At 38.7% G+C, this 23,840-nt stretch overlaps 1 protein-coding gene across 6 annotated transcripts; it reads right to left on the bottom strand.

Annotated features, from left to right (window-relative positions):
- Positions 1 to 200: 200 nt before the first annotated feature.
- On the bottom strand, positions 201 to 23,831 carry EXTL2 (exostosin like glycosyltransferase 2). 6 transcript variants are annotated; one of them, XM_019036558.4, is made up of 6 exons: positions 22,438 to 23,828; positions 17,300 to 17,374; positions 16,554 to 16,629; positions 5,278 to 5,705; positions 4,596 to 4,666; positions 201 to 2,245 (listed from the first exon to the last, which is right to left on the bottom strand). In XM_019036558.4, exons 3-6 carry the CDS (start codon positions 16,556 to 16,558, stop codon positions 1,757 to 1,759), a joined length of 993 nt encoding a protein of 330 aa, XP_018892103.1. In that variant the 5' UTR covers positions 16,559 to 16,629; positions 17,300 to 17,374; positions 22,438 to 23,828; the 3' UTR covers positions 201 to 1,756. The 6 variants fall into 6 exon arrangements, with proteins under 6 accessions (XP_018892103.1, XP_055209154.1, XP_055209152.1 ...); XM_055353179.2 differs by having other exon boundaries at positions 4,596 to 4,663; positions 22,438 to 23,792; XM_055353177.2 differs by lacking the exon at positions 17,300 to 17,374 and having other exon boundaries at positions 23,138 to 23,831.
- Between the last annotated feature and the right edge of the window lie 9 nt (positions 23,832 to 23,840).

The raw sequence follows: 23,840 nt of genomic DNA, 5'->3' as shown, positions 1-23,840 counted from the left end.
ACACGATATGATTAACTTATGTGATGCTTAAGACAAGTTTAAAGACACAAGATGGGAAATAAAATTTGGGAATTTTTTTCATGGGTAATGTGGCTAATGTCTCTACCTTATTCTCAGCAACATATTAGAGTATCATATCTAGAAATGTGTAAGAACACCAATCACAAAAACATGAGTCTGCTTAGTTAACACAGAACACATGGATGGCAAAAGTTTCTTTTATTTATCTGCTAGAGGAATCATAAGAGGCAAAAAAGTACTACCAATATTGGACAAAACAGATAACTCACATTATTGATTTTTAGTAAGATTCTTAGTTTCTTTGTTTTTGTTTTTTACAATCTGACTGCATTAAGACACATATACTCTTTAATGTAAAAAAAAAACCATCATATGCGGAACTAAATGCACAAAGACCTCATTATTGGAACATTAGCCATGATTATTTTAATATTCTCACAGCTTTGCAATTTTGAGAATATACTAGCATTATATAAGAAGGAAGAGGAGAAGGAGGAATAAGAGGGAAAGGAGGAGAAAGAGAAGGTGGTAAACAGAGGCCTAGTTAAGAATTCCTTGCCCTAGTGGTGAACAAGGACTAAACACGCAATGGGTGAAACACAGACGCTAATTCACATAACAGAGAGTAGGCAACCTTAACAATGAATTGATGCAGACTCCTATAGAATTCCTCTGTTATGACTGGGCTCTTATTTTCTCCTCCTTGTATGTAGTTGAAATTTCATCATTATGAATAGTACCTTGGATCTTCTTTTTTTAAAGTTGTGAATGCAAGCGTTTGGGTTTGTAATACAACTTTTTAGTATCCAGAAGATAACCAGTGCTCTACCAATAAAGATCTTTTGATACAAAGGGTTTTAACTTCTGCCAGTTCTTACTCATTTTTTTCAGGTTTTTTATACATTTCTTAAACAACACATACATTATGTAAAATATAAGAATTAATGTACATTCTCAAGGTCAGATTCAGTGACAAAATGCACTACCCGAATCTAGTAACACATTTACTCCTTGCTGCATATAAGTGGCGTATAAGAAATACAGGGTATATTGTTTTGTGATCCATGCAGTAAATGTTCACAAAAATCAAGCAAACAACTAGACGTTCTTCAGCTACTAAAATTAACTGTCCCAGTCACAAAAGACTTAACAAAAATAAAAGCATGGATGGTTACATCAAAACCATGCTGGACTGAGTTCGTCCTGGAAGAGCTGGTTGGCAGGGCCACAAGGAAAGCACTGGCAGCTGCAAATTTTCCTCTTCATATGTGACTGAGACTATTCTCTTCTTACATGGCTTTACCCCATACCACAGGCTTTTGCTAAAGAGGCATTTCAGGTTTCAAATTAAAACAATTGACCTTTAGTGAAAAAGCAGAGAAATGCCTCTCTTGAGTTTCTGATCCTAGAAACAGCTTGCTATAGGTCCTTAAGGCAAATGCCAGGAGTCAGAGAAACTGTAGAACAGTCTCAGGATGTAAACAGTAAAATCACTGACCAAGGAGTTATATCCCTGGATGAAAACTCTTCATAAGAAGACCTAACTGGATGAGACCAACTTCTTGGCTTTCAAAAGTAATGTGAATTTTATATCCTAGAAGCACTGCACTTTTTTTTCTATTGTAGAGACTTCTGGAGTAGATAAAATTCATGATGTTGCTTAAAAAAATACATAGCATGGAGAAGCTACTCAAATGCCAAGCAGTTTTCAGGTTTGTTTTTGTTTGTTTTACTTTTATATTTTTCTTTTGTAGTTGGCATATGGAAAACCAAACTGGGAAATCATAATGTTGGAGTATTTTAAGGGCATGCTATCATAGATATTAACAAGCTTATTTATACAATAAGACCTCTGCAGAGCGTGCTCAGCTCGATGCCACATTCCAAAATAGCCACTGTTAGTTTCTTTTTCCAAATTGTCCATGTTTACAGGCTTCACAAATATCCCTGAAGTCTTGCCAATATGCTTGGCAATGATAAAATTCATGGCAATATCATCACAGTTTTGAGTATCATCTATCAAAGCATGGACAGCTGCAGGTTGCCTCTGAAATAATTCAAGATATTTGCTATTGAAGAATGAGGCTCCAATCAGCACCATAGAGTACTGGTCACCATTTCCAGACCCTGGTGCTTGCATTTCAAAACTTCCATAACTGTAGATACCTGAAGAAGTAGAGACGTGCTTTCTAGGAACAAATCCTACAATTTGATCAGGAAATTGCTGAAAAGAGGGAAAAGAACAATTAAATGTCACATATTTTTAGAGAAGACATAGTGAAAAAGGCAATGATTTATTACAGAGAGAATGAAACTGATTTGTCAACTCTTCCTTATTCCTGGTTTCTACATTTCAGTTTTATCTAGCTCCAGGTAACTTCATAAATCTGTGTTCTGATATGTTTACAGGTCAAATTGCATCACAACCCAAACATCTCTGAAAACAAATATTCTACCCTTACAAATGTTCTCCTAATTCAAACATTATCTGACATTAACAAATTCCAGTCACCAAAGAGTCCAATCCTTCAAAATCTGCTGCGAGAAAAGTTGACTGCCTGAATGCTATTTATTGTAGGAAATAAGAGATAATGGGATCGTTTTGAAAATTTGTTCTAATCTCTTAGGAGTATATAAAATTATGGACCTACATGTGTGATTATCTCTTTTTCATGTTGATTTCGATGTTCATAAAAATTACTGTTGATTTTAAACAATGTTATATTTATCCCATTTCAGCTTGGGTGTTTCTTTTTTTAAAAAATGAGATAATATAAATAAATGTTTATATTTATCTATATAAAATAAATGTTTATATTATATATATGTGAGAGAGATGCATCAGAATCTTTGATGAAAGGATAGATGGTAGATGAGCGTGACTAAAAATAAAACAACAATCAGCAAACAAAAGAAAAACACTGAAGCATGGGAAAGAGGTAAGAATTTATAGGGTTGAAAGTTTCATTCACTCATAAATAATTTGAGTTTCATTCATTTATTGAACAGATGCAGAACTAGGGACACACACACACACACACGAGGCTGAGTTAAATGCTATTTCAAAGCACTTATAGTCTAGAGAGGGTAGAGGGGTATGATATGGATATGCAAACAAGGAAATACAATACTGTGAGAAAGTTGTTTTAAGTGCAGCTGGGTAAATCCAATGGGCACATTGAGGGTAGAATGACAACTGTGTTGCTGGGAGGCAAAGGGGAAGGTCAGGGGATGGGGGATAAAGGCTGGGAGGCTTCAGAGAAGATGCGCTATTTACACAATCTAGGAGAATGAAAGAAATTTCACAGTTGGCTAGAGAGGGAAAAGGGAAAACACTAAAAGTGGAGGTAATGGGCAAATATAAAGACACAGATGAATGTCTACTCGAATCTTGCTTGCTTATACACAAACCTCAGATCATTATGCTATGCAGGGTTTGGGTTGGACTGAATTTAAGTTGGTCAATGGACTGAAATTGTTTTTGATATTTTTATAAATAAAACCTGAAATCATATTTATATATCTTTAATTTATAGTTTACTCAGATGGTTCCAATTAACCACAGTCCCCATATTCTGCCTCCATTTTTGCATTTTGGGCAAATGGATTTTTAAGCATCAATAGAAATCTCACAGTTGAATTATCACATTAGAACTTTTTGTCCAAGAAGCTTTCATTTATTTCATTTCATTCCAAGGGCTGGAAAAAAAAATTGTTGATATGGAAAAATTTCGTTGATCAGCACACTAGGCATGAAATTAAAAACTGAAGTTTTAAAAATGCTGATATCTGCTGAGTATTGTGATCACTTACCATTAATATCGAATGCTGTTATATCCCAAGAAGCTAATTTTAAAAGTTACCATGGTATAAATTCGATCATTTACTGGGTAGCACAGTGTTTAATTATTTGACACGGCTTCCAAGTGCTTCCATGCAGTTCCGGTTTCAGGTAATGGCAGTGCAACTTGTAAAAGTTAGCTATTACTAACACATATTCAATAGGAGAGAGCTGCTTTTATAGGATACTGACCAATTTATGCCTGCTTATTCAAGCTATGATTTAGGAAAAAACAAAACAAAGTAAAACAAAACCCTCCTACCACAATGGTACATGTAAAATTATTACTGCAAAATTTCTAAACAATGCTCTCAGAACCAGGATTAAATTTTGTGGAGGTAATAAATACTTCCTTTTACAAAAAGTTATACACATTATTAACATAGAAATACGCTTATCATTTGAGACACATGTCTGTGGTCTAGGCAAAACATCTCCTCATTCTAGTTTTTGCTGGACCACATCATTTCCCCATTGTTCTCTGGAAGGCAGTTCTAGCTCTTTTCCCCAATACACCAAAATATAAATTAAATCTAGATAAAAGATACTATAACTTTCAGGATGGCTGAACTAAGCTCAGAAAATCTTGATTAGCCTATAACAAATTCATCCATCTTTTAGATAAATATTATCTAAAATATTTTAGGTAACTTCTATATTAACCATGTTGCCCTGGTTAAGTACTAGTCAAGATCTTATAAAGATGGTTTCATAAAAGAGACAGCAACATTACCTGCCAAACTGAGAAAGCAAAAACAAGGTCTGGGGTGCTGATGAGTGTGTCATCATCTACCATCAACACTGCTAAAATGAAAGGACAAAAATTTAAGTTGAACAGTTTGGAAATGAAAACAAAAGTAGTAAAATACAATAGTGTCTATATAGATCATTCAAATGAAGTATTTTCTGACCCAATAATAAATAAGCAATGTATTCTTGGGGAGATTTGTCCAGTAGAAAATAATTTTTTTGGTATCATAACTGATTGTATAACTGCCTGAAGGGAAAATAATCAAGCAGTTATTATCCAGCATCCTAGAAACTATTGGGCCTATACATGAATAAAGCCAAGATTCTTTAAAGCAAATTGCAACCTCATCAAACTGTCAGGAATGGGAGGAAAAGAGGAGTGGCAAAAAAATATATTAAGCATAAGCTAAATGGCATCTTACTATCAACTGTAATGCAATAATATGTAATTATAGCATATCCTTTATTACAATATTAACCTCTTTGCCAGGAAACCACTTCTTGACATCTTGGAAATTGTCCCTCAAGCTTTCCAAAGTGCTTTCTTAGGACTAACTTCCTTCATTTTTCTCCAGACGGTTAAGCAGAAGGCCAGAAATTCACATGTCTGTCCCAGCTCTGGATAGCGGCAGCCTTTCCAGGCTGAGAACTACACTGCAACTCACCATTGGTTTCCAGTTCAGGAAAGACCTGGAGTCGATTTCTCATCCTGTTTGCTGTCTGTTGTTTGAAGATCACAGGGATAGGGTGGGGCCCTAGAGAATTCCATAATTCATCTGGTGCCTTCTCTCCAATATTGTTCCATACCACAATCACTTTGTGCAGATTTGGTACAGCCTGATAATGATTTAAAAGTTTCAATAAGAGATCTGTTCTGTTGTACGTCTGCATTATGAGAGTAAAGGAGTCCATGGTGGACTTGCCCTGGGATTTTATTTCCCTACGCAACATGAGCATCTTGTCTTCTTTAACACTGGGAAGTAAGGCAGTCAAAGCACCAGCTACCAGTAATAATACGAGGATGACCACCAAAGATAATCGAAGCACTCGAATCCCCATTACTCTCCCAGGAAGTTTGCAGATGTGGCAACACCTAGAGTAGAAATGGAAACAACATACAAATGTTAGCATTCTTACGAGTCCCTGTGTTTTCATGTTTTTTTCCAATGAGGAAAGATATCAATCTTATTTTAGCTGATTCAAATTCAGTTCTCCCTTCCTCCTCAATAAGGTAATTTGGCCTAAGAGATTTTAAAAAACCAGTTTAATATTCCCTTCCTTCTTGCCCTGCTTGTTATGCAGTTGCAGACAAAAGATGTTATACATACAAAATTGGAAAAATTAAGCATTTAAAAATTTGCCATCATTTTATCACTATATCTCCAGAACTGAGATTATTTTTCAACTGGGATTTTATTTCCCTTAGTAATATATTAATTTCGAATCTACACTTCTGTAGTAGCAGACTTTTTCCCAAACAAAATCATACAGAGCCGTAATACATGAGGCAGCAAACAATTATGGTAGGTGTATTACTTACCAGCCCTGTACCATGTGCTTCATATACCACAGTATGTACTTACTCATTCAACAGATAGTTACTGAGCACTTACTTTGTGCCACCACTGTTCCAGGTTCTGTGGATATAGCAATTAATGAGATACAAAAGGTGTCTGCTGTTAGTAGCAGAGGAGATGATAGGGAGAAACAGATAACACAATAAACAAATTCAAAAGATAATCTGGGGTAGTGGGTATGAATAGAATCTATTTATAAAAAGAATAAATCAGAATAAGCAAGGGCCAGATTATGTGGGACCTCTGACCCTCATTAAAGAGTCTGGATTTTACTATACGCCAGATGAGAAGCCATTGGAGAGTTCTTGGATCTAATTTATTATTTATTATTATTATTCCCATTTAATAGTTTAGATGCTTACAGAGATTACATGCCCTTCCCAAGATTACCAAGTAATTTCAGTAATAGTGCTAGGATTTCCAACAGGAAAATCTGCCCCCAGAGCCTAGGTTGTTCATGGGCTTGGGGGTGTATTGCCTGGCTTTACATCCAGGTTGAACTGAGGCACAGCCCTAGAGCTTCCACAACTCGATCTCTCACAGTACAAATCACAAGGTATTATTATCAGCTATGTACTCTCCCATCTTCCTTATTGTACCTAAAGGGTCTTCCAGAGATAGCCATAGAACAGTAGTGAACAAATTGATAAGTACAGTCTAGCTATCCACTGTCAAAAAATTTTGTGTAATCAAATCCCTTGCTTATATGAGAAAAGGTTAAATCTCAGACAGTTTTATAGATGCCTAAAACTCTTATTCCCTGGATTCCAATAACATTTCATTTCCATGCTTGCTGACTCCTGGCATTCAATTATTTCTGTTTTTCAATCTTCTGCTATTTCTGCTTCTGATTCCAGGCTACTTACTCTTCCACAGGCCACCAGAAGCATTTTAGGTATGGTCCTTGTTTTGTACTTTGGCAACTGAGTCTTCATAGCCATTTCAGCACATCATGGATCTATTTTACTACTCTATTCAAGTGCAAAGCCAGAAGTGAGGAAAATGAACTATTCAAAGAAATTTACTTATGAAAAGAAAGACTGGAAACAAAAACCAATCAGGAGTTTCTAAACAACATATTTAAAACACCTTTAGGAAAAAAATAGATCTCTGAGAAAGAATAGATGAGATGTTATTCTTGGTGGCCTTAATTAACCCATAGTCTATCCCTTCTCATCCCCACTTCTGGTACAATTTCTCTTCTTGGCTATATGATAAACAGTTACTCTCATCTATTGCTTAATACTGACAGATGTAATACAGCTGGATAAGACTTTTCACTGCTAACCACAGCTGAAGTATACTAACTGCAAAGAGCTACTGTCACTCTTCTTCTTGGTATAACACTGCCTCTGTACATTTTATTTTTGATACTCCCCCTCTTCTTGGAAAAGTGAACTGTATGTATACTTACATAGTAATATTTAAGCTCTTGATTTCATGTCTTGTGGCTAAAGTCAGGCAATTGAAACTAGGCCATCATTCCATAGGCAATCCTAAGACTGTAGTCTAAATTTAGTTTGGAATAGAATAGAATAGTTTTGGAATATTCTGTTCCAAACTAAATCTCATTTTACTTTCCTAATGATATCTACTCAACATTTTGTTTTTCACTGAGGAGACCTGGCAGTGGTTGGGTTAGTAACCATCATATTCCTGTAAGCTTGTTTCATGTTGTGGTGTGCGTTTTGTAATGGTAGAAAGTTTCCTTTCTATAGTTCAAGGACATAGAGAGATCATATATACCATGTCTTTAACATTTTCCTTTGAAGTTTAAGTTTAGAGAATTGCAAAGAAGGACAAGGGCATACTCTCCATGACAGGACAGTATGCTCAGGCATGTGCAAGCAAAGGAAGAGTTTGTTCACAAAGACAAGGAGAAGATCATTGTCATTCAGCAGCTCTCACTTTTCAACAGTCCAGATTTGAAAAGTAATGTCACCTTTAGAGTAAGCTTTTGAGAGTGATTTCAAGGGTATCTCTCCTGGACTTTCTCTGCAGCTTGTTCTATTAAAAAGAGCAATTTTGTGTTTCTGCTTCTATCACGGCCTCACTCTTAAGGTATAAATAAAATAAATTATTTTCAAGGTAACCTCAGCTTTTCCATGATTATTTTACAAGGATAATAACTTAAAGCTTTAGTGTACCATGTTTTCATTTTATCTACCCTCTTACTAAAATAACATGTAATGTTAATATGGTCAAAGACAAATCATTATGAATTAACAATCTTGGTTCAAAGTCCTTGAAAATCCTTTTAATATTGAACGAAAAGTAGGTCCCATAACACATATTTTCAGTTCTACATAAAAATGACTGGTTATAAGTACTGAGAATAAAGAATCACTTTGACTAACTGCATTATAGTATACCATGATTAAGATCTTTATATTCATTTTCTGCAGCTGAGTAGGAATAGCACATTTTAAAACTTATATAGAAGTGTTTCTGATCTCTAGACACTAATAACTTGCTATCTAGCAGTTTTAATCTAGAAAAAGTAATAAGATTAATTACTATAGCTTACTATAAATATACACTGAAGACACTCATGAGTGACTGCTTCCTTCTCATGTATTCTTTTAAGTAGGAGTTTATCCCCTGTATCCATCACAGACATTTCTTTTCAGATAGCTCCTAATCCCCCAATTTTACCTGTATCAGAAAGGTTTCAGGAGATATGAATAATTTATGTCTTTAGAAACATAGTGTAAATATTTCATGTGGTATTTATTAAATAATGCAACCCAATAAAATTATGTAAATTTTAGTTTGCATAGTAAAGTATGAAGAGCAAGGACTTTATAGACTGTAGTGCAAGTGGCACACTGTACTTTGACAATAGCTGAGGTCTAGAACTCCATCGTAGGCCCATTAGAAACAGCTTCAGTACAATTTGGAGAATAATGATGACTTTATGGCTAGAAGGATTTCACAGTTTTTGGCGTTCTTCTGTTCTTTTAGAGAAAGAACCTATCATCTAATTTGCAGCTTTGAGCTTTGAATGAGAGATATGAGAAAAAACACATCTGGATGACCTATGTCGTACTTGGGAAGAACTAAGAAGTAAACATAAGCACCTCAGTTCTCTTGCCCTCAATTCCTAAACTTTCTCTTTAGGTTTTGGTTTTTCATTTTTTAAGTTATGTCTTTATATATTTGCTGACACCCTGCCTCATTCCAAAAAGGATCTGACAGCTCTTAGTCTATTCCCCTTCTGTCCTTCACCCATCCCCATGACTGCAGTAAATATAACTTTGATAAATACAGTAAATGCCAACAAAACAAAAATCCTTCCTCTTCTCCTCATGAACTAAAAAAATCCAAGATTTCCCCCAATGATATTTTCTGCACGTTAATTCATTAGTTCTTTATAGGTAGAGAACACATCCTTTTAGTTATTTTGATACATTGTTACTTAGCGTCTTCTACACCAGAGGTCCCTAATCCCCAGGCTACACACCAGTACTGGTCTGCAGCCTGTTAGGAACTGGGCTGCACAGCAGGAGGTGAGCAATGGGTAAGCAAGCATTACCACCTGAGCTCCACCTCCTGTCAGATCAGCTGTGGCATTAGATTCTCACAAGCGTGCAAACCCTATTGTGAACTGTGCATGTGAGGGATCCAGGCTGCATGCTCCTTATGAGAATTTAATGCTTGATGATCTGAGGTGGAACAGTTTTATCCCAAAACCATCCCCTACCACCCATCTATGGAAAAATTGTCTTCCACAAAACAGGTCCCTGGTGCTAGAAAGGTTGGGGACCACTGTTGGGGACACAAAGGGTTTTCAACTAGAGATGATTTTGTCTTCCAAGGGACAGTTGGCAAAGTCTGGAGGTATCTCTGATTGTCACAACTAGAGGGGAGATACTATTGCTATCTAGTGGGTAGATGTTAGAGATGCTGCTAAATATCCTGCGATGCATAGGACAGCCCCCCATGGCAAAGAATTATCTGACCTAACATGGCAATAATGCCAAGGTTGAGAAACCCTGATCTACATATAGGTTGCCTAATAAAACACACTTAAACATCATGATGAGGACTACTAGAGAGGTGGCTTCTGAAAATCCTACTGCCATTAGTTATACTCAAACAATAAAGGGCAAAGCCCTGTCTCTAAAACTGCCCCGGTAGGCCAAGCATGATGGCTCAAATCTGTAATCCCAGCACTTACGGGGGCAAAAGCAGGATTCTGCCTGAGCCCCAGAACTTGAGACCAGCCTGGGCAATGTCATGAGACCCGATTCCTACAAATAAATTAAAAAATCAGCCATCTGTAGTGGTGCATGCCTATAGTCCCAGCTACTCAGGAGGCTGAGGCAGGAGGATAGCTGGAGCCAAGAGGATGAGGCTGCTGCAGTGAGCTGTGATTGCATCACTGCACTCCTGCCTGGGGAACAGAGTGAGACTCCCATCTCATAAAAAAACAAAAAACAAGAAACACAACAAACCAACTAAAAAATACTGCCCCAATAATTACATAATTATATTACTTATTGCACGAACATAGAAACTCAGAGAGCTGAAAGAGACTTCAGGGTCCTCCTTAGCCAGTTTCCTTATTTCACAGATAAACAACTCAAGGTCCGGGGATAAGGAACTTGCCTAAGGTCATGCAGCTGCACGTGGCTAATCAGCAGCAGAACCAAGAGAAGACTCTAAACCTTCTGATGGCACAGTCCACAACTCTTTCCACTACGCTAGGGTAAATTCTGCAAGGATGTGTCAAAAAATTAATAAGGAAGACTGTCACTAACCTGCAAGATAATATAAAAAATTATACTTGTTATGTTGGAGTTTTTTAGTATCTTTAAGGAGAGATCACATACCATAAAATTTACCCATTTAAAGTATACAGTTCAGTAGCTTTTAATATAATCACAGAGTTTTGCAACCATCACCACAATTTAATTTTAAAACATTTTCAACACCTCAGAAAGAAACCCCAGACCCATTAGCAGCCAATCCCTATTTTCACTTCCCTTAACCCCTGACCTCCATCCCAGCCCCAGGAAACCACTAATTTATTTTCTGTCTCAGTGGATTTGCCTATTCTGGATATTTCATATGAATGGAATCATACAATATATGACCATTGTATCTGGCTTTTTTCACTTAGCATAATGTTTTTGAGGTTCATCCATGCTGTATATATCATGAGGTATATATCAGTACCTCATTTTTTTTTGTTGCCAAGTAACATTCCATTCTATGGATAGACCACATTTTCTTCATTCATCAGTTAATGGACGTTTGAATTGTTTCCACATGTTGGCCATTATGAATAATGCTGCTATGAACATTCATGTACAAGTTTTTATGTGAACCTATGGTTTCAGTCCTCTTAGGTGCTTACCTAAGAGTAGAATTGCTGGGTCATTATGTCAGTAATATTTAAATATCTGAGAACTGAAGTAGCTTTTCAAAGAGCATTATTTGAAATTACAAGTAATTTTCTTAAATGTGGACATAGAATAAGAAAGTAAATAATATATAGTCTATTAAATAACAGTACAAATTCTGTCATGGATGTCTTTAAATGGACCAGGCAATTTGAATTTCCAAAGATCTGCTATAGAGTTACTTACTACATAATCTATCAAAGTTCCCTAGAAGAAACACCGTTGAAGGATTCTTTCCTCAAGGCTAGTTCCTTCGGACTGGAAAGCAATAATTATCCAGAGAGAAGCTGAAAACAAACATGCCAGTACACAGCATGAACAAAGATTATGTTCTCTGACTCATAAGGTAGAAAAGCAATGAGCAACGTGGTGTTGTACAATGAGAAGCTGTCATTTTTATTTTGCTGCCACAGATGGCAGCAGAACGATAACTATTCTGCCATTTCACTACGAGATTTGCCTCATACTGTCCAGATTGTTTCTCCTCTGGCTCATCTTCTAGAATATTTACTTGCCTATAAACTGATGAATATAGAATATAGATGCTCAGAAAAGGGGCCTCAGCTGCCAAGAGATAAAATCATTCCAAGGTTGAATACAGAGGCCAATGCAGAACCTGAGCTGATGCACATAAGAAGATGCAAAAAGAAAATTGGAAGAGACGGCTCTACAACCAATGACCAGTTTCTGACCAGGTTTATGGCATGCAGATAACCAACACTGTTTAAACTAAGGCAAAGGCACATGTGGTGCCAAATTCCAAAAAGACATTTCCCCTCAATGGTACCTACATACAGTGAGCCGATCCACGACTCCATGTATTGGTACATGCTATTTTCTCTACTTACAAAACCCTTCTCTCTATCTGACAAACTCTTACTCCCTGCCCCTCAAATCTCTTTCAAATATCACATCTCCTATAAATGTTTCCCTCACCACTCTCCACCCTGAGTATTCCAGTGAACTCTGATTACTGTGTTTCTAGTCCTTGTTTTCAGGTATTTCAACTATCGACTGTTCTTTTGCTGTTTTTTTCAGTCTTAACATATCTTGAGGGAAGTTTCTGTCCTTCTTTATAATCCAGAACAGTGTCTGGCCCATTTTTTGACTCAGTGCTCACATCACTATAGTTGAATTAAATGAGGGAATTTATGTCTAAATTGTCCTAAATGTCAATGAATGCCTGAAACATTAACAGAATAAACTCAGATTAAATGTAAATTAAGGCCCAATTAAGACTAGACAGTACCAAAGCAACTGTTCCCTACATAGGAGAGCTGGGTCATCACCCATCTGGTGACTAGAAGAGCATGTCATGAAATGTGACCTCAAACACAGACCACACAGGCCCCCTTTCTACATGCAGTTCTGTGGCCAAGCCACTTGATAAACAAAAGATGTCTCAGATCTCTGATTTTTTTTCACATCTTTTCAAAGATATTCTGCATTAAAATATACTTGAACATCCCTGTTTCTATGAAAGCTCTTGGTGAATGAGCTGATTTGCCTTGGGGGGAAGCATCATTTGATGGATAATATCATCCTTGCGAATTTCCCCAAGGAAGTTTAGCAGGTCATGATAACCAGAAGCTATATTATTTAATCCGGCACGCAGCATACATGATTTAAACAGACAAAAAAACTCTTACTCGGTTGAGAAAAGAAAATTTAGTTTGGGTTCAGAAAGTGACAAAAACTACAGACTTCATGACAATTGGCAGAAAAAGAAAACTAAGTCAGAACACTACACAACTGAATTCAGTATTGCCCATGGTAAGCTTCTTCCATTAAAATTATAAGCAGCATAAACTAGAATTTATTGCATTGCAAAATACAAAATGCTAGAAATGGTACATGAAAGGTCATTTTTCTTCACAAGTCTTTTCCAGGTGCTATAAAAGATTCTGGGAAGAGTTTTTGATGTAAGGTAAGGTTTTTACCCACATTCAGGAAAGTCATTCTTTTCATTGTTGTTTTAGAAACGCCATACAGCTTTTCTCATTTTCTACCAATTCTATGCTCTCCTTCCAAAATGATTTCCCCTCCCATTTTCCTAAGTAGCTCTTCTATTCTTATGAGGTTCTTCTTAATTCCTGTTACTTTTTTCACAAATCTAAAACAAAATAATTTAAATTAGTTTGTGTTAATAATAAATATAGAAGTAAAGGCAGGAATAGGAATAGACTTGTAATAATAAAAGAGTCCATGTAGTGTCAGAGATTCATCTTGTGATCTTGTGTTTATGGCCAATTACAGTGATATGAATGGATCATTTAGATGACTACAATCTGGATCAACTGTGTTACGGACTAGTTATTAGGGTGGAAGTGATCCATCTTTTCTATTGACAACAGAATGGCTATGCATATATATGATCATTGATAGCCAATTTAAACCTTGTTATTTAGAAGGCCTAGTCCTGCCCTTTTTAGACTACAGTTCTGAAACAATTGCTAAAATATTGAGAAGTAGCTACACAAACTTCAGTATCACATTTAAATAGAATGATGTTGCTGCAATAGGTCATTTAGCACTGCAAGCTGTGAGGAAAGCATCTCTGTGCTGATTACATTAAACATCACGTCTTCCTTCTGGCGGCCAGGTTGAATGAGCCATTTCTTAACAGGTAAATCAGGCTAGAATGAACAAGGGCAGCACTGAAAATGGGATATCAGGCATTAAGTACCTGTGTTTCTGTTTCCCTCCTCAATCCTAAGCTCTTACGCATTGCAAAAGCTGCTCATCAGTTCTAGCATTTTCTAGTTTTCCTCTTCCCCTTTCCTATACAAAGGATCTTATTCCTTCTCAACAATGCTTCAGGCAGCTATTATCAATCAACTAGAGTTTGCTTTGTTATCACTTATTTACAGGGAAATAACATAAATATTATGCATAAAGTCGTTTTAAAGCACCACTTGCTTCCTTCAATCCAGCTATCTGCTACTGAGGTAGACAATGAGGTCCTTTCTACTTTCAAACTGCGCAGGTCTGAATTATGCTAGATAAAAGTTCTTTCTAGCTTTGCACCTATCTCTTGGATTAGTGAATTAATTGTAGCTATTGATGATGATAATGATAATGATGATGATGTTTGGAGATGACCAATTCCATGGACATATATTAGGGCAGGAGTAAGAGAGGCCTTATTCCTAAGAGGAACATATCCATGACTCATAGGATCCAAGGAGTCAACGCATCCTAAAAGGAAAGCCTAGAAATAGAAAAGCATTTTTAGCTCAGTACAGTGCCATGCAAAATTAGTTCTAGAAATGGGTCAAAAAGAAACCAAGTACATCTGCAAATATTGTACATTTACCATTCCAGGATACTGGAGATTTTCATTTGAATCTGTTTTGTCAGGCAACAGATCCCTGTTCTGTTCTATAGAACCCTTTCTCTTTTATCCAATATTGGTTTTCAGCCATTAACTCACTTTCCAAAATCACTTCTGTAAGAGAAATGGATTTCATACAGATGAATTATGGCTTAAAAATATTTTTAAGTATTGAACCTAAGATGGAAGCAATCCCACTTCATGTGAGCTTTCTTACTTTATTAGGGGAAGGTCAAAATATCCAGCAGATATTTATAGGTATTTACCACGTGCCCAGCACTAAGTACTAAGGGATGGTGGTGAGCAAGAAGAACCAATTTCTGCCCTCACAGAGCTGAGCATTACTAATGAAAGTTGTCAGAGCTCTCCCTGCTTCATGTTATAGATTACCTCAAATTGATAATGTTTCAAATCTTTAGAAAGAAAGGAAATAAAGTGTATCCATCCCATTTTGCAGAGAAGACATCTGAGATTGAGAATATAGTATTAAAAGATTTTTCCTGAGCCACAGAAAGAGTGGCAAGTCTAAATCAAACTCTCGACTCTCTCACTTGAGCTACATTGTATTTTCTTTTTTTCTTTTTTTTTGAGACAGAGTCTCACTCTGTCGCCCAGGCTGGAGATAAGTGGCGCGATCCGGCTCACTGCAAGCTCCGCCTCCCCGGGTCATTCTCCTGCCTCAGCCTCCCGAGTAGCTGGGACTACAGGCGTCCGCCATCACACCCGGCAAATTTTTTTGTATTTTTAGTAGAGACAGGGTTTCACCGTATTAGCCAGGATGGTCTTGATCTCCTGACCTTGTGATTCGCCCGCCTTGGCCTCCCAAAGTGATGGAATTACAGGCGTGAGCCACCGTGCCCCGCCCGCCACATTGTATTTTCTATGTCTTCTGAATAGTCTCTATATCCAGCTTTGTTCTGGTCTACAAGAATATTCAACTCTATACATACTGACTTCATTCTGTAATCTGGAATACTATTTCAATGGACCTAAGAGAGGTCTCTCAGTATTTTCTAAGATTTTGGCTTAAGTAAGAACTATTGTTTCCAAGGAAATAAAACCAACTCTATAGGAGATAATTTTTCTCAGACAAAAGTACTGGTACTTCACCCATGTTCATTGTGGCCTTATTTGCAAGAGCCAAAAGGCAGAAGCAACCTAAAGGTCAACTGACAGATGAATGGATAATACATTTAGAAAATATGATACACAGCTACAAAAGAGTATTATTATTCTGTTTTTACAAATTAGGGAATTCTGATACATGCCACAACACAGATGAATCTTGAAGACATTATGTTAATTGAAATAGGCAGTCACAAAAAGACAAATACTGTATGATTCCATTTATTATGAGGTACCTAGGAAAGTCAAATTTATAGAAACAGAAAGAACAATGGCAGTTGCCAGGGGCTGGGAGTAGGAAGAAATGGACAGTTGTTGTTCAGTGGGTATAAAGTTTCAGTTTTGCAAGATGAAAAAGTTCCAGAGATCGGCCGCACAACAATGTGAAAACAGTTAACACTACTGAACTATATACTTAAAAACCGTTAAGGTGATAAATTTTGTGTTATACGTATTTTACAACAGTTAAACAAAAGCCAAAAAATATTGGTACTTACCTCATTGTGTTGAAGTTTAATTTTTAAAAAATTTCCTTATGGCTTCAGTAATTGATAGAAGCAGGCTCTCTTGTCACTATTAAGATAAATCAAAGAATTTTCTGTGATGTTTCTGTCAGTCAGCAGGAAATTTAAAAACAAAACAAAAAATGGTGCTTTCAATGCCATTGTCCACAAGCCTTGAGTTACTTTAGAAATTAAAATTTGTTATTCTGTCTTCTAAAAATTATATTTAGGCAATGAGGTAGATGATTAATGACTTCCAGTGAGGTTGGTGCTATATTTTGGTTTTCATCTTTCTATTGAGGGTTGTATTAGTCTGTTTTCACACTGCTATAAAGAAATACCCCAGACTGGGTAATTTATAAAGGAAAGAGGTTTAATTGACTCATAGTTCCACATGGCTAGGGAGGCCTCTTATGACCATCACGGAAGATGAAGCAGGCACCTTCTTTACAAGGGGGCAGGAGAGAGTGAGTAAGCACAGGAAAAACTGCCACTTTTATAACCGTCAGATCTTGTGAGAACTCACTCACTATCACAAGAACAGCATGGGAGAAACTGCCCCCATGATCTAATCACCTCCCACTGGGTCCATCCCACAACAAGTGGGGATTATGGGGATTATAATTCAAAATGAGATTTGGGTGGGGACACAGCCAAACCATATCATTCTACCCCGGCCCCTCTTAAATTTCATTTCAAAACACAATCATGCCTTCCCAACAGTCCCCCAAAGTCTTAACTCATTCCAGCATTAACCCAAAAGTCCAAGTCCAAAGTCTCTTCCAAGGCAAGGCAAGTCCCGTCTGCTTAGGAGCCTGTAAAATCAAAAGCAAGTTAGTTCCTTCAAAGATACAGTGGGGATATAGGCATTGGAAAAATGCTCCCATTCCAAATGGGAGAAATAGGCCAAAAAAAAGGGGCCACAGGCCCCATGCAAGTCCGAAATCCAGTGGGGCGGTCATTAAATCTTAAGGTTCTTAAATAATCTCCTTTGACTCGGTGTCTCATATCTAGAACATGTTGATGCAAGAGGTGGGCTCTCAGGGTCTTGGGAAGCTGTACTCCCGTGGCTTTTCAGGGTACAGTCCCCCTCCTGGCTGCTTTCATGGGCTGGCGTTTGAGTGTCTGTGGCTTTTCCAGGCGCACAGTACAAGCTGTCTGTGGATCTACCATTCTGGGGTCTGGAAGATGGTGGCCCTGTTCTTACAGCTCCACTAGGCAATGCTCCAGTGGCGACTTTGTGTGGGGACTCCAACCCCACATCTCCCTTCCACACTGCCCTAGCAGAGGTTCTCCATGAGGGCTCCACCCCTGCAGCAAACTTCTGCCTGGACATCTAGGCATTTCCATACATCCTCTGAAATGTAGACAGAGGTTCCTAAACCTTAATTCTTGACTTCTGTGCACCCACAGGTTCAACACCATGTATAAGCTGCCAAGGCTTGGGGCTTGCATCCTCTGAAACAATGTCCTGAGCTGTATGTTGGCCCCTTTTAGCCATGGCTGAGATGCAGGGCACCAAGTCCCAAGGCTGCACAGAGTAGGAGTAGGGTCCTGGTCCCAGCCCATGAAACCATTTTTCCCTCCTACACCTCTGGGCCTGTAATGGGAGAAGCTGCTGTGAAGGTCTCTGGCATGCCCTGGAGATATTTTCCCCATTGTCTTGGTGATTAACATTAGGCTCCTTGTTACTTATGCAAATTCCTGCAGCTGGTTTGAATTCCACCCCAGAAAATGGGTTTTTCTTTTCTACCATATAGTCAGGCTGCAAATTTTCCTGACTTTTATGCTCTGCTTCCCTTTTAAACACAAGTTCCAAATTCAGATCATCTCTCTCAGGTTCAAAGTTCCACAGATCTCTAGGGCAGGAGCAAAATGCCACCAGCCTCTTTGCTAAAGTATAGCAAGAGTGACCTTTGCTGCAGTTCCCAATAAGTTCCTCATCTCCACCTGAGACCACATCAGCCTGGACTTCATTGTCCATATCACTATCAGCACTTTGGTCAAAACCATTCAACAAGTCTCTAGGAAGTTCCAAACTTTCCTATGTCTTCCTGTCTTCTGAGCTCTCCAAACTTTTCCATCCTCTACCCGTTACCCAGTTCCAAAGTCTCTTCCATATTTTTGGATATTTTTATACCAATGCCCTACTCTCTGCAGTACCAATTTACTTCACCAGGTAAAAAACTATGACCTGCTGAGGTGCTTGCTGAAAGCAAAGGGAATACAGAATGGGTAGTAGAAGAAGGTAGTGATCAATACCAGCTATGACCACATAAGCAGTTGCAGAAACTAGGACTGTAATTGTCATGAGTTTTCCTCCTTATTTTGTTAAGAATATGTTTATGCATGTATACACTTGTACTAAGAATAAAGAATATATCTTTATTTCCCCTCTTTTTCCTGTATCCTGTGACATTTATTGACATATCAGCATTTAAGTGTTGTTAACTTTATGTAATGGCATTTAGGTTAAGGATTAGTATGCTTCTGGTTGTATAAAGGATAGCTGTATTGTTAGGCATAATTATGACCATATTATTGTTTTTATGTAAGCATGCAATGGGTTCACCTTGCCTGCTACCTAGACAGAATGAATTTATCAAGACAGGGGAATTGCAAAAGAGAAAGAGTAATCTATGCAGAGCTGGTTGTGCGGGAGACCAGAGTTTTAGTGTTACTCAAATCAGCCTCCTGGAAAACTCAGGGATCAGAGTTTTTTAAGGATAATCTGTTGGGTAAGGGGCCAGTGAGTTGGGAGTGCTGATTGGTTGGCTTGTGGATGAAATCTTAGGGAGTCAAAACTGTCCTTTTATGCTGAGTCAGCTCCAGGGTGGGGGCCACAGAACTGGTTGGCAGGTCCAGGTGGGGCCATCCAGTTATCAGAAATGCAAAAACCTGAAAAGACATCTCAAAAGGCCAATCTTAGTTTCACAATAGTGATGTTATCTTCAAGAGTAACTGGAAAAGTTGCAAATCTTATGACCTCTGGAATAATGGCTGGTAATATTTAGAATTCCAGCCCCTCTCATCCTAACTTGGTGCCTGGTGGCCTTTCAATCATTTTATAACAACAGTTTAGCTTTTGGGAAGGGCTGTTATTTAAACTATAAACTAAATTCCTTCCCAAGGCTAGTTTGGCTTACATTCAGGAATGGACAAGGACAGTTTAGAGGTTAGAAGCAAGACGGAGTTGGTTAGGTCTGATATCTTTCACTGTCATAATTTCCTCAGTTATAATTTTTGCAAAGGCAGTTTCATTTATTTGGAGATTAGGTATGATTTCAAGAAATGTGTATGGGTTCAAGTTGACAAGGGATGGACTTGTGAAGGTTAATATTGTCAACTTGATTGAACTAAAAGATGCAAAGTATTGTTTCTAGGTGTATTTGGGTGTTTCTGGGTGTTGCCAGCAGAGATTAACATTTGAGTCAGTGGACTAGGACAGGAAGACCCACTCTCAGGAAGACCCACTTACAATGTGGGTGGGCACCATCCAATTGGCTGCCAGCATGGCTACAAAAAGCAGGCAGAAGGTGGGAGAAACTGACTTGCTGAGTATTTGGGCTTCATCTTTCTCCTGTACCGGATGCTTCTTGCCCTCGAACATCAGGCTCCAAGTTCTTTGACTGTTAGACTCTTAGACTTACACCAGTGGTTTGTCAGGGGCTCTCAGGTCTTTGGCCACAGACTGAAGGCGGCAGTGTCGGCTTCCCTACCTTTGAGGTTTTGGGACTCTGATTGAGCCACTACTGGCTTTCTTGCTCCTCAACTTGCAGATGGCCTATTGTAGGACTTCACGTTGTGATTGTTTGAGTCAGTTCTTTTTAATAAACTCATTTTCATATACGCATCTATCCTACCAGAACTATCCTAGTTCTGTCCCTCCAGAGAACCCTAATACAAGGATCCAGAAGCAAAATAAATGCACACGATCCCAACTATCTAATGTTACACATTTGAAACCAGAGGATGTATGCCATGGAGCAAAACATTTGAACATGTCAGCAATTTGCACTTGTATCCAGTTTCTAGATTTATATGAATTTGTATTCTTATGTACCTTTACAACTCCTTTTTTAACCAGCAGTTCCCAGGGCACTCAATTTGAAGCATCTAAAAGGGTCAAACAGGGTTGCAGATAAATGCCAGGGTTGATTACTGAGGAATGACAGATAGCATCTTTCCTATTCCTTGCTGACCATTGCCCAAAAGGAGCTGAAACCATGACTGAAATGAGCTTCTGCCCCTTAATTCTCTCTGCTTTCATTTCTCAGAATCCTCAATCACATGTCTGAGCAGCTGGGGTTTTTCCACCCATAGAGTCTGCATAGCTAACCTAATGCAATTAGTTGGTAGGAGAGATATAAAAACATATTTAAAAGTTCAGGGTAGAAATCCATCTTTTAGTTTAAAAATGTTAAATAGTATATGTATTTTATGATCTTATAAACCTATTTAATCTTGTAACATACAAAGGAATTAAGAATTCTGATTGGTGACTTGCAAGATACCATTTGAACAGAGTTGAAGAATCATTTTTGATTTTCCAATACGACATATTGAAAGGGCAAAAGGAATGGCTTAGTATTTATAGAAAGACTTACTGAGTGACAGCTGTCCCTCCACACTGCTCCAAGGGCATCCCTTGTGTAAATTTTAAACATCACAGAGTTCTAAAAGACGGGACTGATTTGCCTGTCACAACCCCCCCTTTCTTCATAACTACTCCTTTCCATAAAATTCCTCCAGGGAAGGAACTTTTTATTTATCTGGCTTTGTATCCCCAGCACCCAGCACAGAGCCTGGCACATAGAAGACATTCATTAAATGACTGTTGAATGAATGAAAGAAACAAATTTGATATGACAACAAAGACAGGTTAACATATATGGGACAAACATTATTTGACAATGACAAAAGAAGTGAGGCACAGCCTGACGTTTTTCACTCATAGAACTTTTCCTGATTTAAATAGTGTCCACCTACACTTTTATATTGCAAATAAAATGCCTTTAGTTTTAAATTTGGTCATTATGCTCTTTAAGACTGAAAGATGTGAAGACATCACCGTCACTTTTTGAAAGGAGAAGGTCCTCATGGGAATACCTATCATATATCTTTGGGGATGGGGAGTGGGGGAATTTGGGAGTCTCTGGAAACTGATGTAACTGAAATTAAACTTCAATTTCTCGTACCCATTTCAAAACTATTTGAAAAGGGGTAATGTAGGTTTCTCCATAAACCACTTAAGCGATTTCTGATTTGTAGCAATACAGTATAAAATATAGGACTTATTTTCAAAGGCAGAATACAAAAAAGTTCAAAATGCAGCTGACCTTGATGAGTTAGGATTATGCTGGAAATCAGTTGCTGAAATTTAATTATTTCTATTACTTCTCCCGCCTTCTCCCAAGTTAAATCATATTGAATAAGGGCGTTTTGGAGAAAAATCCAATTACCATAGAATTATTTATCTTTAAACTATCTAGTTTGCACCCAATTAATTTTTCCTCAGCAGTGCAGTAGAGTAAAATTCAAGGTCTACTGCTAATACAAAAACTTCCTTCCAAAAAAAGAGTAAATGCTACTAATTTTAAATATTTCTACATTTAAATTAAAAGAATGAAATATACGCTAACAAAGGCAAATACAAAATACTCTTCCCAGAACTTACTTCTGAAACCTAGCTGTTTTTACACAGCAGTTTTAATTAACATTTTTCAAAATTGTAGAATAAGTACATATTTTCAAAAATAAAACCACCGAATACTCCATACACGCACACAAAGTTCTCAGAACGAGAGCAAAACATGCATATATCCTCACTACAAAAAGAAAAATACTAACACTGGAGCGTTTTGCTGTGTCTCCTTACCTCGAGTGCAGTAGATTGCAGTAGGGCCAGCCGATTTATTTCCCTGCAGCTTGGTTATCATAAAACGGAAGGGGCGTCTCGTTTGCTCATTTTTGTTTTTTTTTCTAAATCAAGTAGCGTGCATCTATCCTTCTCCATTAGCTGGATTAACAACCTGGAAAAAGTGCCGCCCGCAAAGCGAGCGCCTGGAGCAAGGGACAGTCCCCAAGTGGCCGCCCCTCCCTTTCGGTGACGCTCCACTTCCTGTCGGCCCAAAAGGCATTCCCAGGAAGCTCGGTTTTGTAGTTTCCAGCCCACCTCCGAAAGCCAATCCTTTCCTCCATTTCTTCTCCAAGGTAACAACTTTTAATCATTCACGCGACGGACCACCTGCCCTCAGCCAAACAACTTCCCTGAAAGGCGCCCGAAGGAGCCTTCCCATCCACCGCGGGTGCCCAGGAAAGGCCTGTGGGGCTCTCCTCCCCGCGCTCCACACGCCCTCGCATCCCACCGAGGCGCCAGCTTCTGCCTGCACGTTGCTGAAACTGGCCTGGAGGTTCTGACAAGAATTAGAGCGGCGGCCGTTGCCCCGGGGATGACCTGGAAGCGAAAGAGACCTGCACGAATTCTAGAGTTTCGGGGTTCCGCGGGTTGAGATTGTACGGGAAACAATGCATTAACCAAACCTAAAAATCAAACAAACACGTCTGGTAGAACCTACCATTAAAAGGCTTCTTTCCTATACTACGTTTAACAGCCTTTATTTTGAAAGACATTGATTGATGCCAGGCATGGTGGCGCACGCCTGGGGTCTCAGCTACTCCGGAGGCTGAGGAGGATCACTTGCGTCCGGGAGTTCCAGGCTGTAGTAAGCCTCATTGTGCTCCAGCCTAGGTGACAGGGCGAGACCTTGTCTCTTAAAAAAATAAAGAAAGAAAAACATTGATCGCCTCCTGCGTGGCAGTCCAGAAGGGTCAAGCGCTGTTTTCGGGGTGGCGTGGAATGGATTCCTAAGATTTGGGCGCCCATAGAGTTAACGCAGCAAAACGATCACTTGCGTTTCCTGCGGACTGGCGGCAATAGAACACGTGGCTGCCTAGACTCTTAATCACTGATATCTACCACACCAGGATTTAATGCCAGGTGGGAGGAAATGGCGAAAGGGCAGGCGCTGGAGCCCATGCATCCGGGAACACTGGTGGTAGGCGGTCGGGTGGGCGTGAGCGGGCTCTCCATCTCCCAGCTCAGTCTGCAGGTCGCCACCTCAGGATTTTCTTCCTGAGTCCGGGTGGCAGGATTCCATCCCAGGTCAGCCCCTCACACCCCCTGGTAGTTGCCACCTCCTGGCGTCCCTCCAACAGCTCCAGCACCGTTCTCATCCCGCCCCCGCCGCAAGCCACGCCCTCCGCCGCGCAGGCCCCGCC

Source organism: Gorilla gorilla, chromosome 1 (genome assembly GCF_029281585.2).
Source record: "Gorilla gorilla gorilla isolate KB3781 chromosome 1, NHGRI_mGorGor1-v2.1_pri, whole genome shotgun sequence".
Taxonomy (NCBI): Eukaryota; Metazoa; Chordata; class Mammalia; order Primates; family Hominidae; genus Gorilla; species Gorilla gorilla.
The sequence above is the reverse complement of the archived record's forward strand: the minus strand, read 5'-3'. Positions and strand labels throughout refer to the sequence as shown.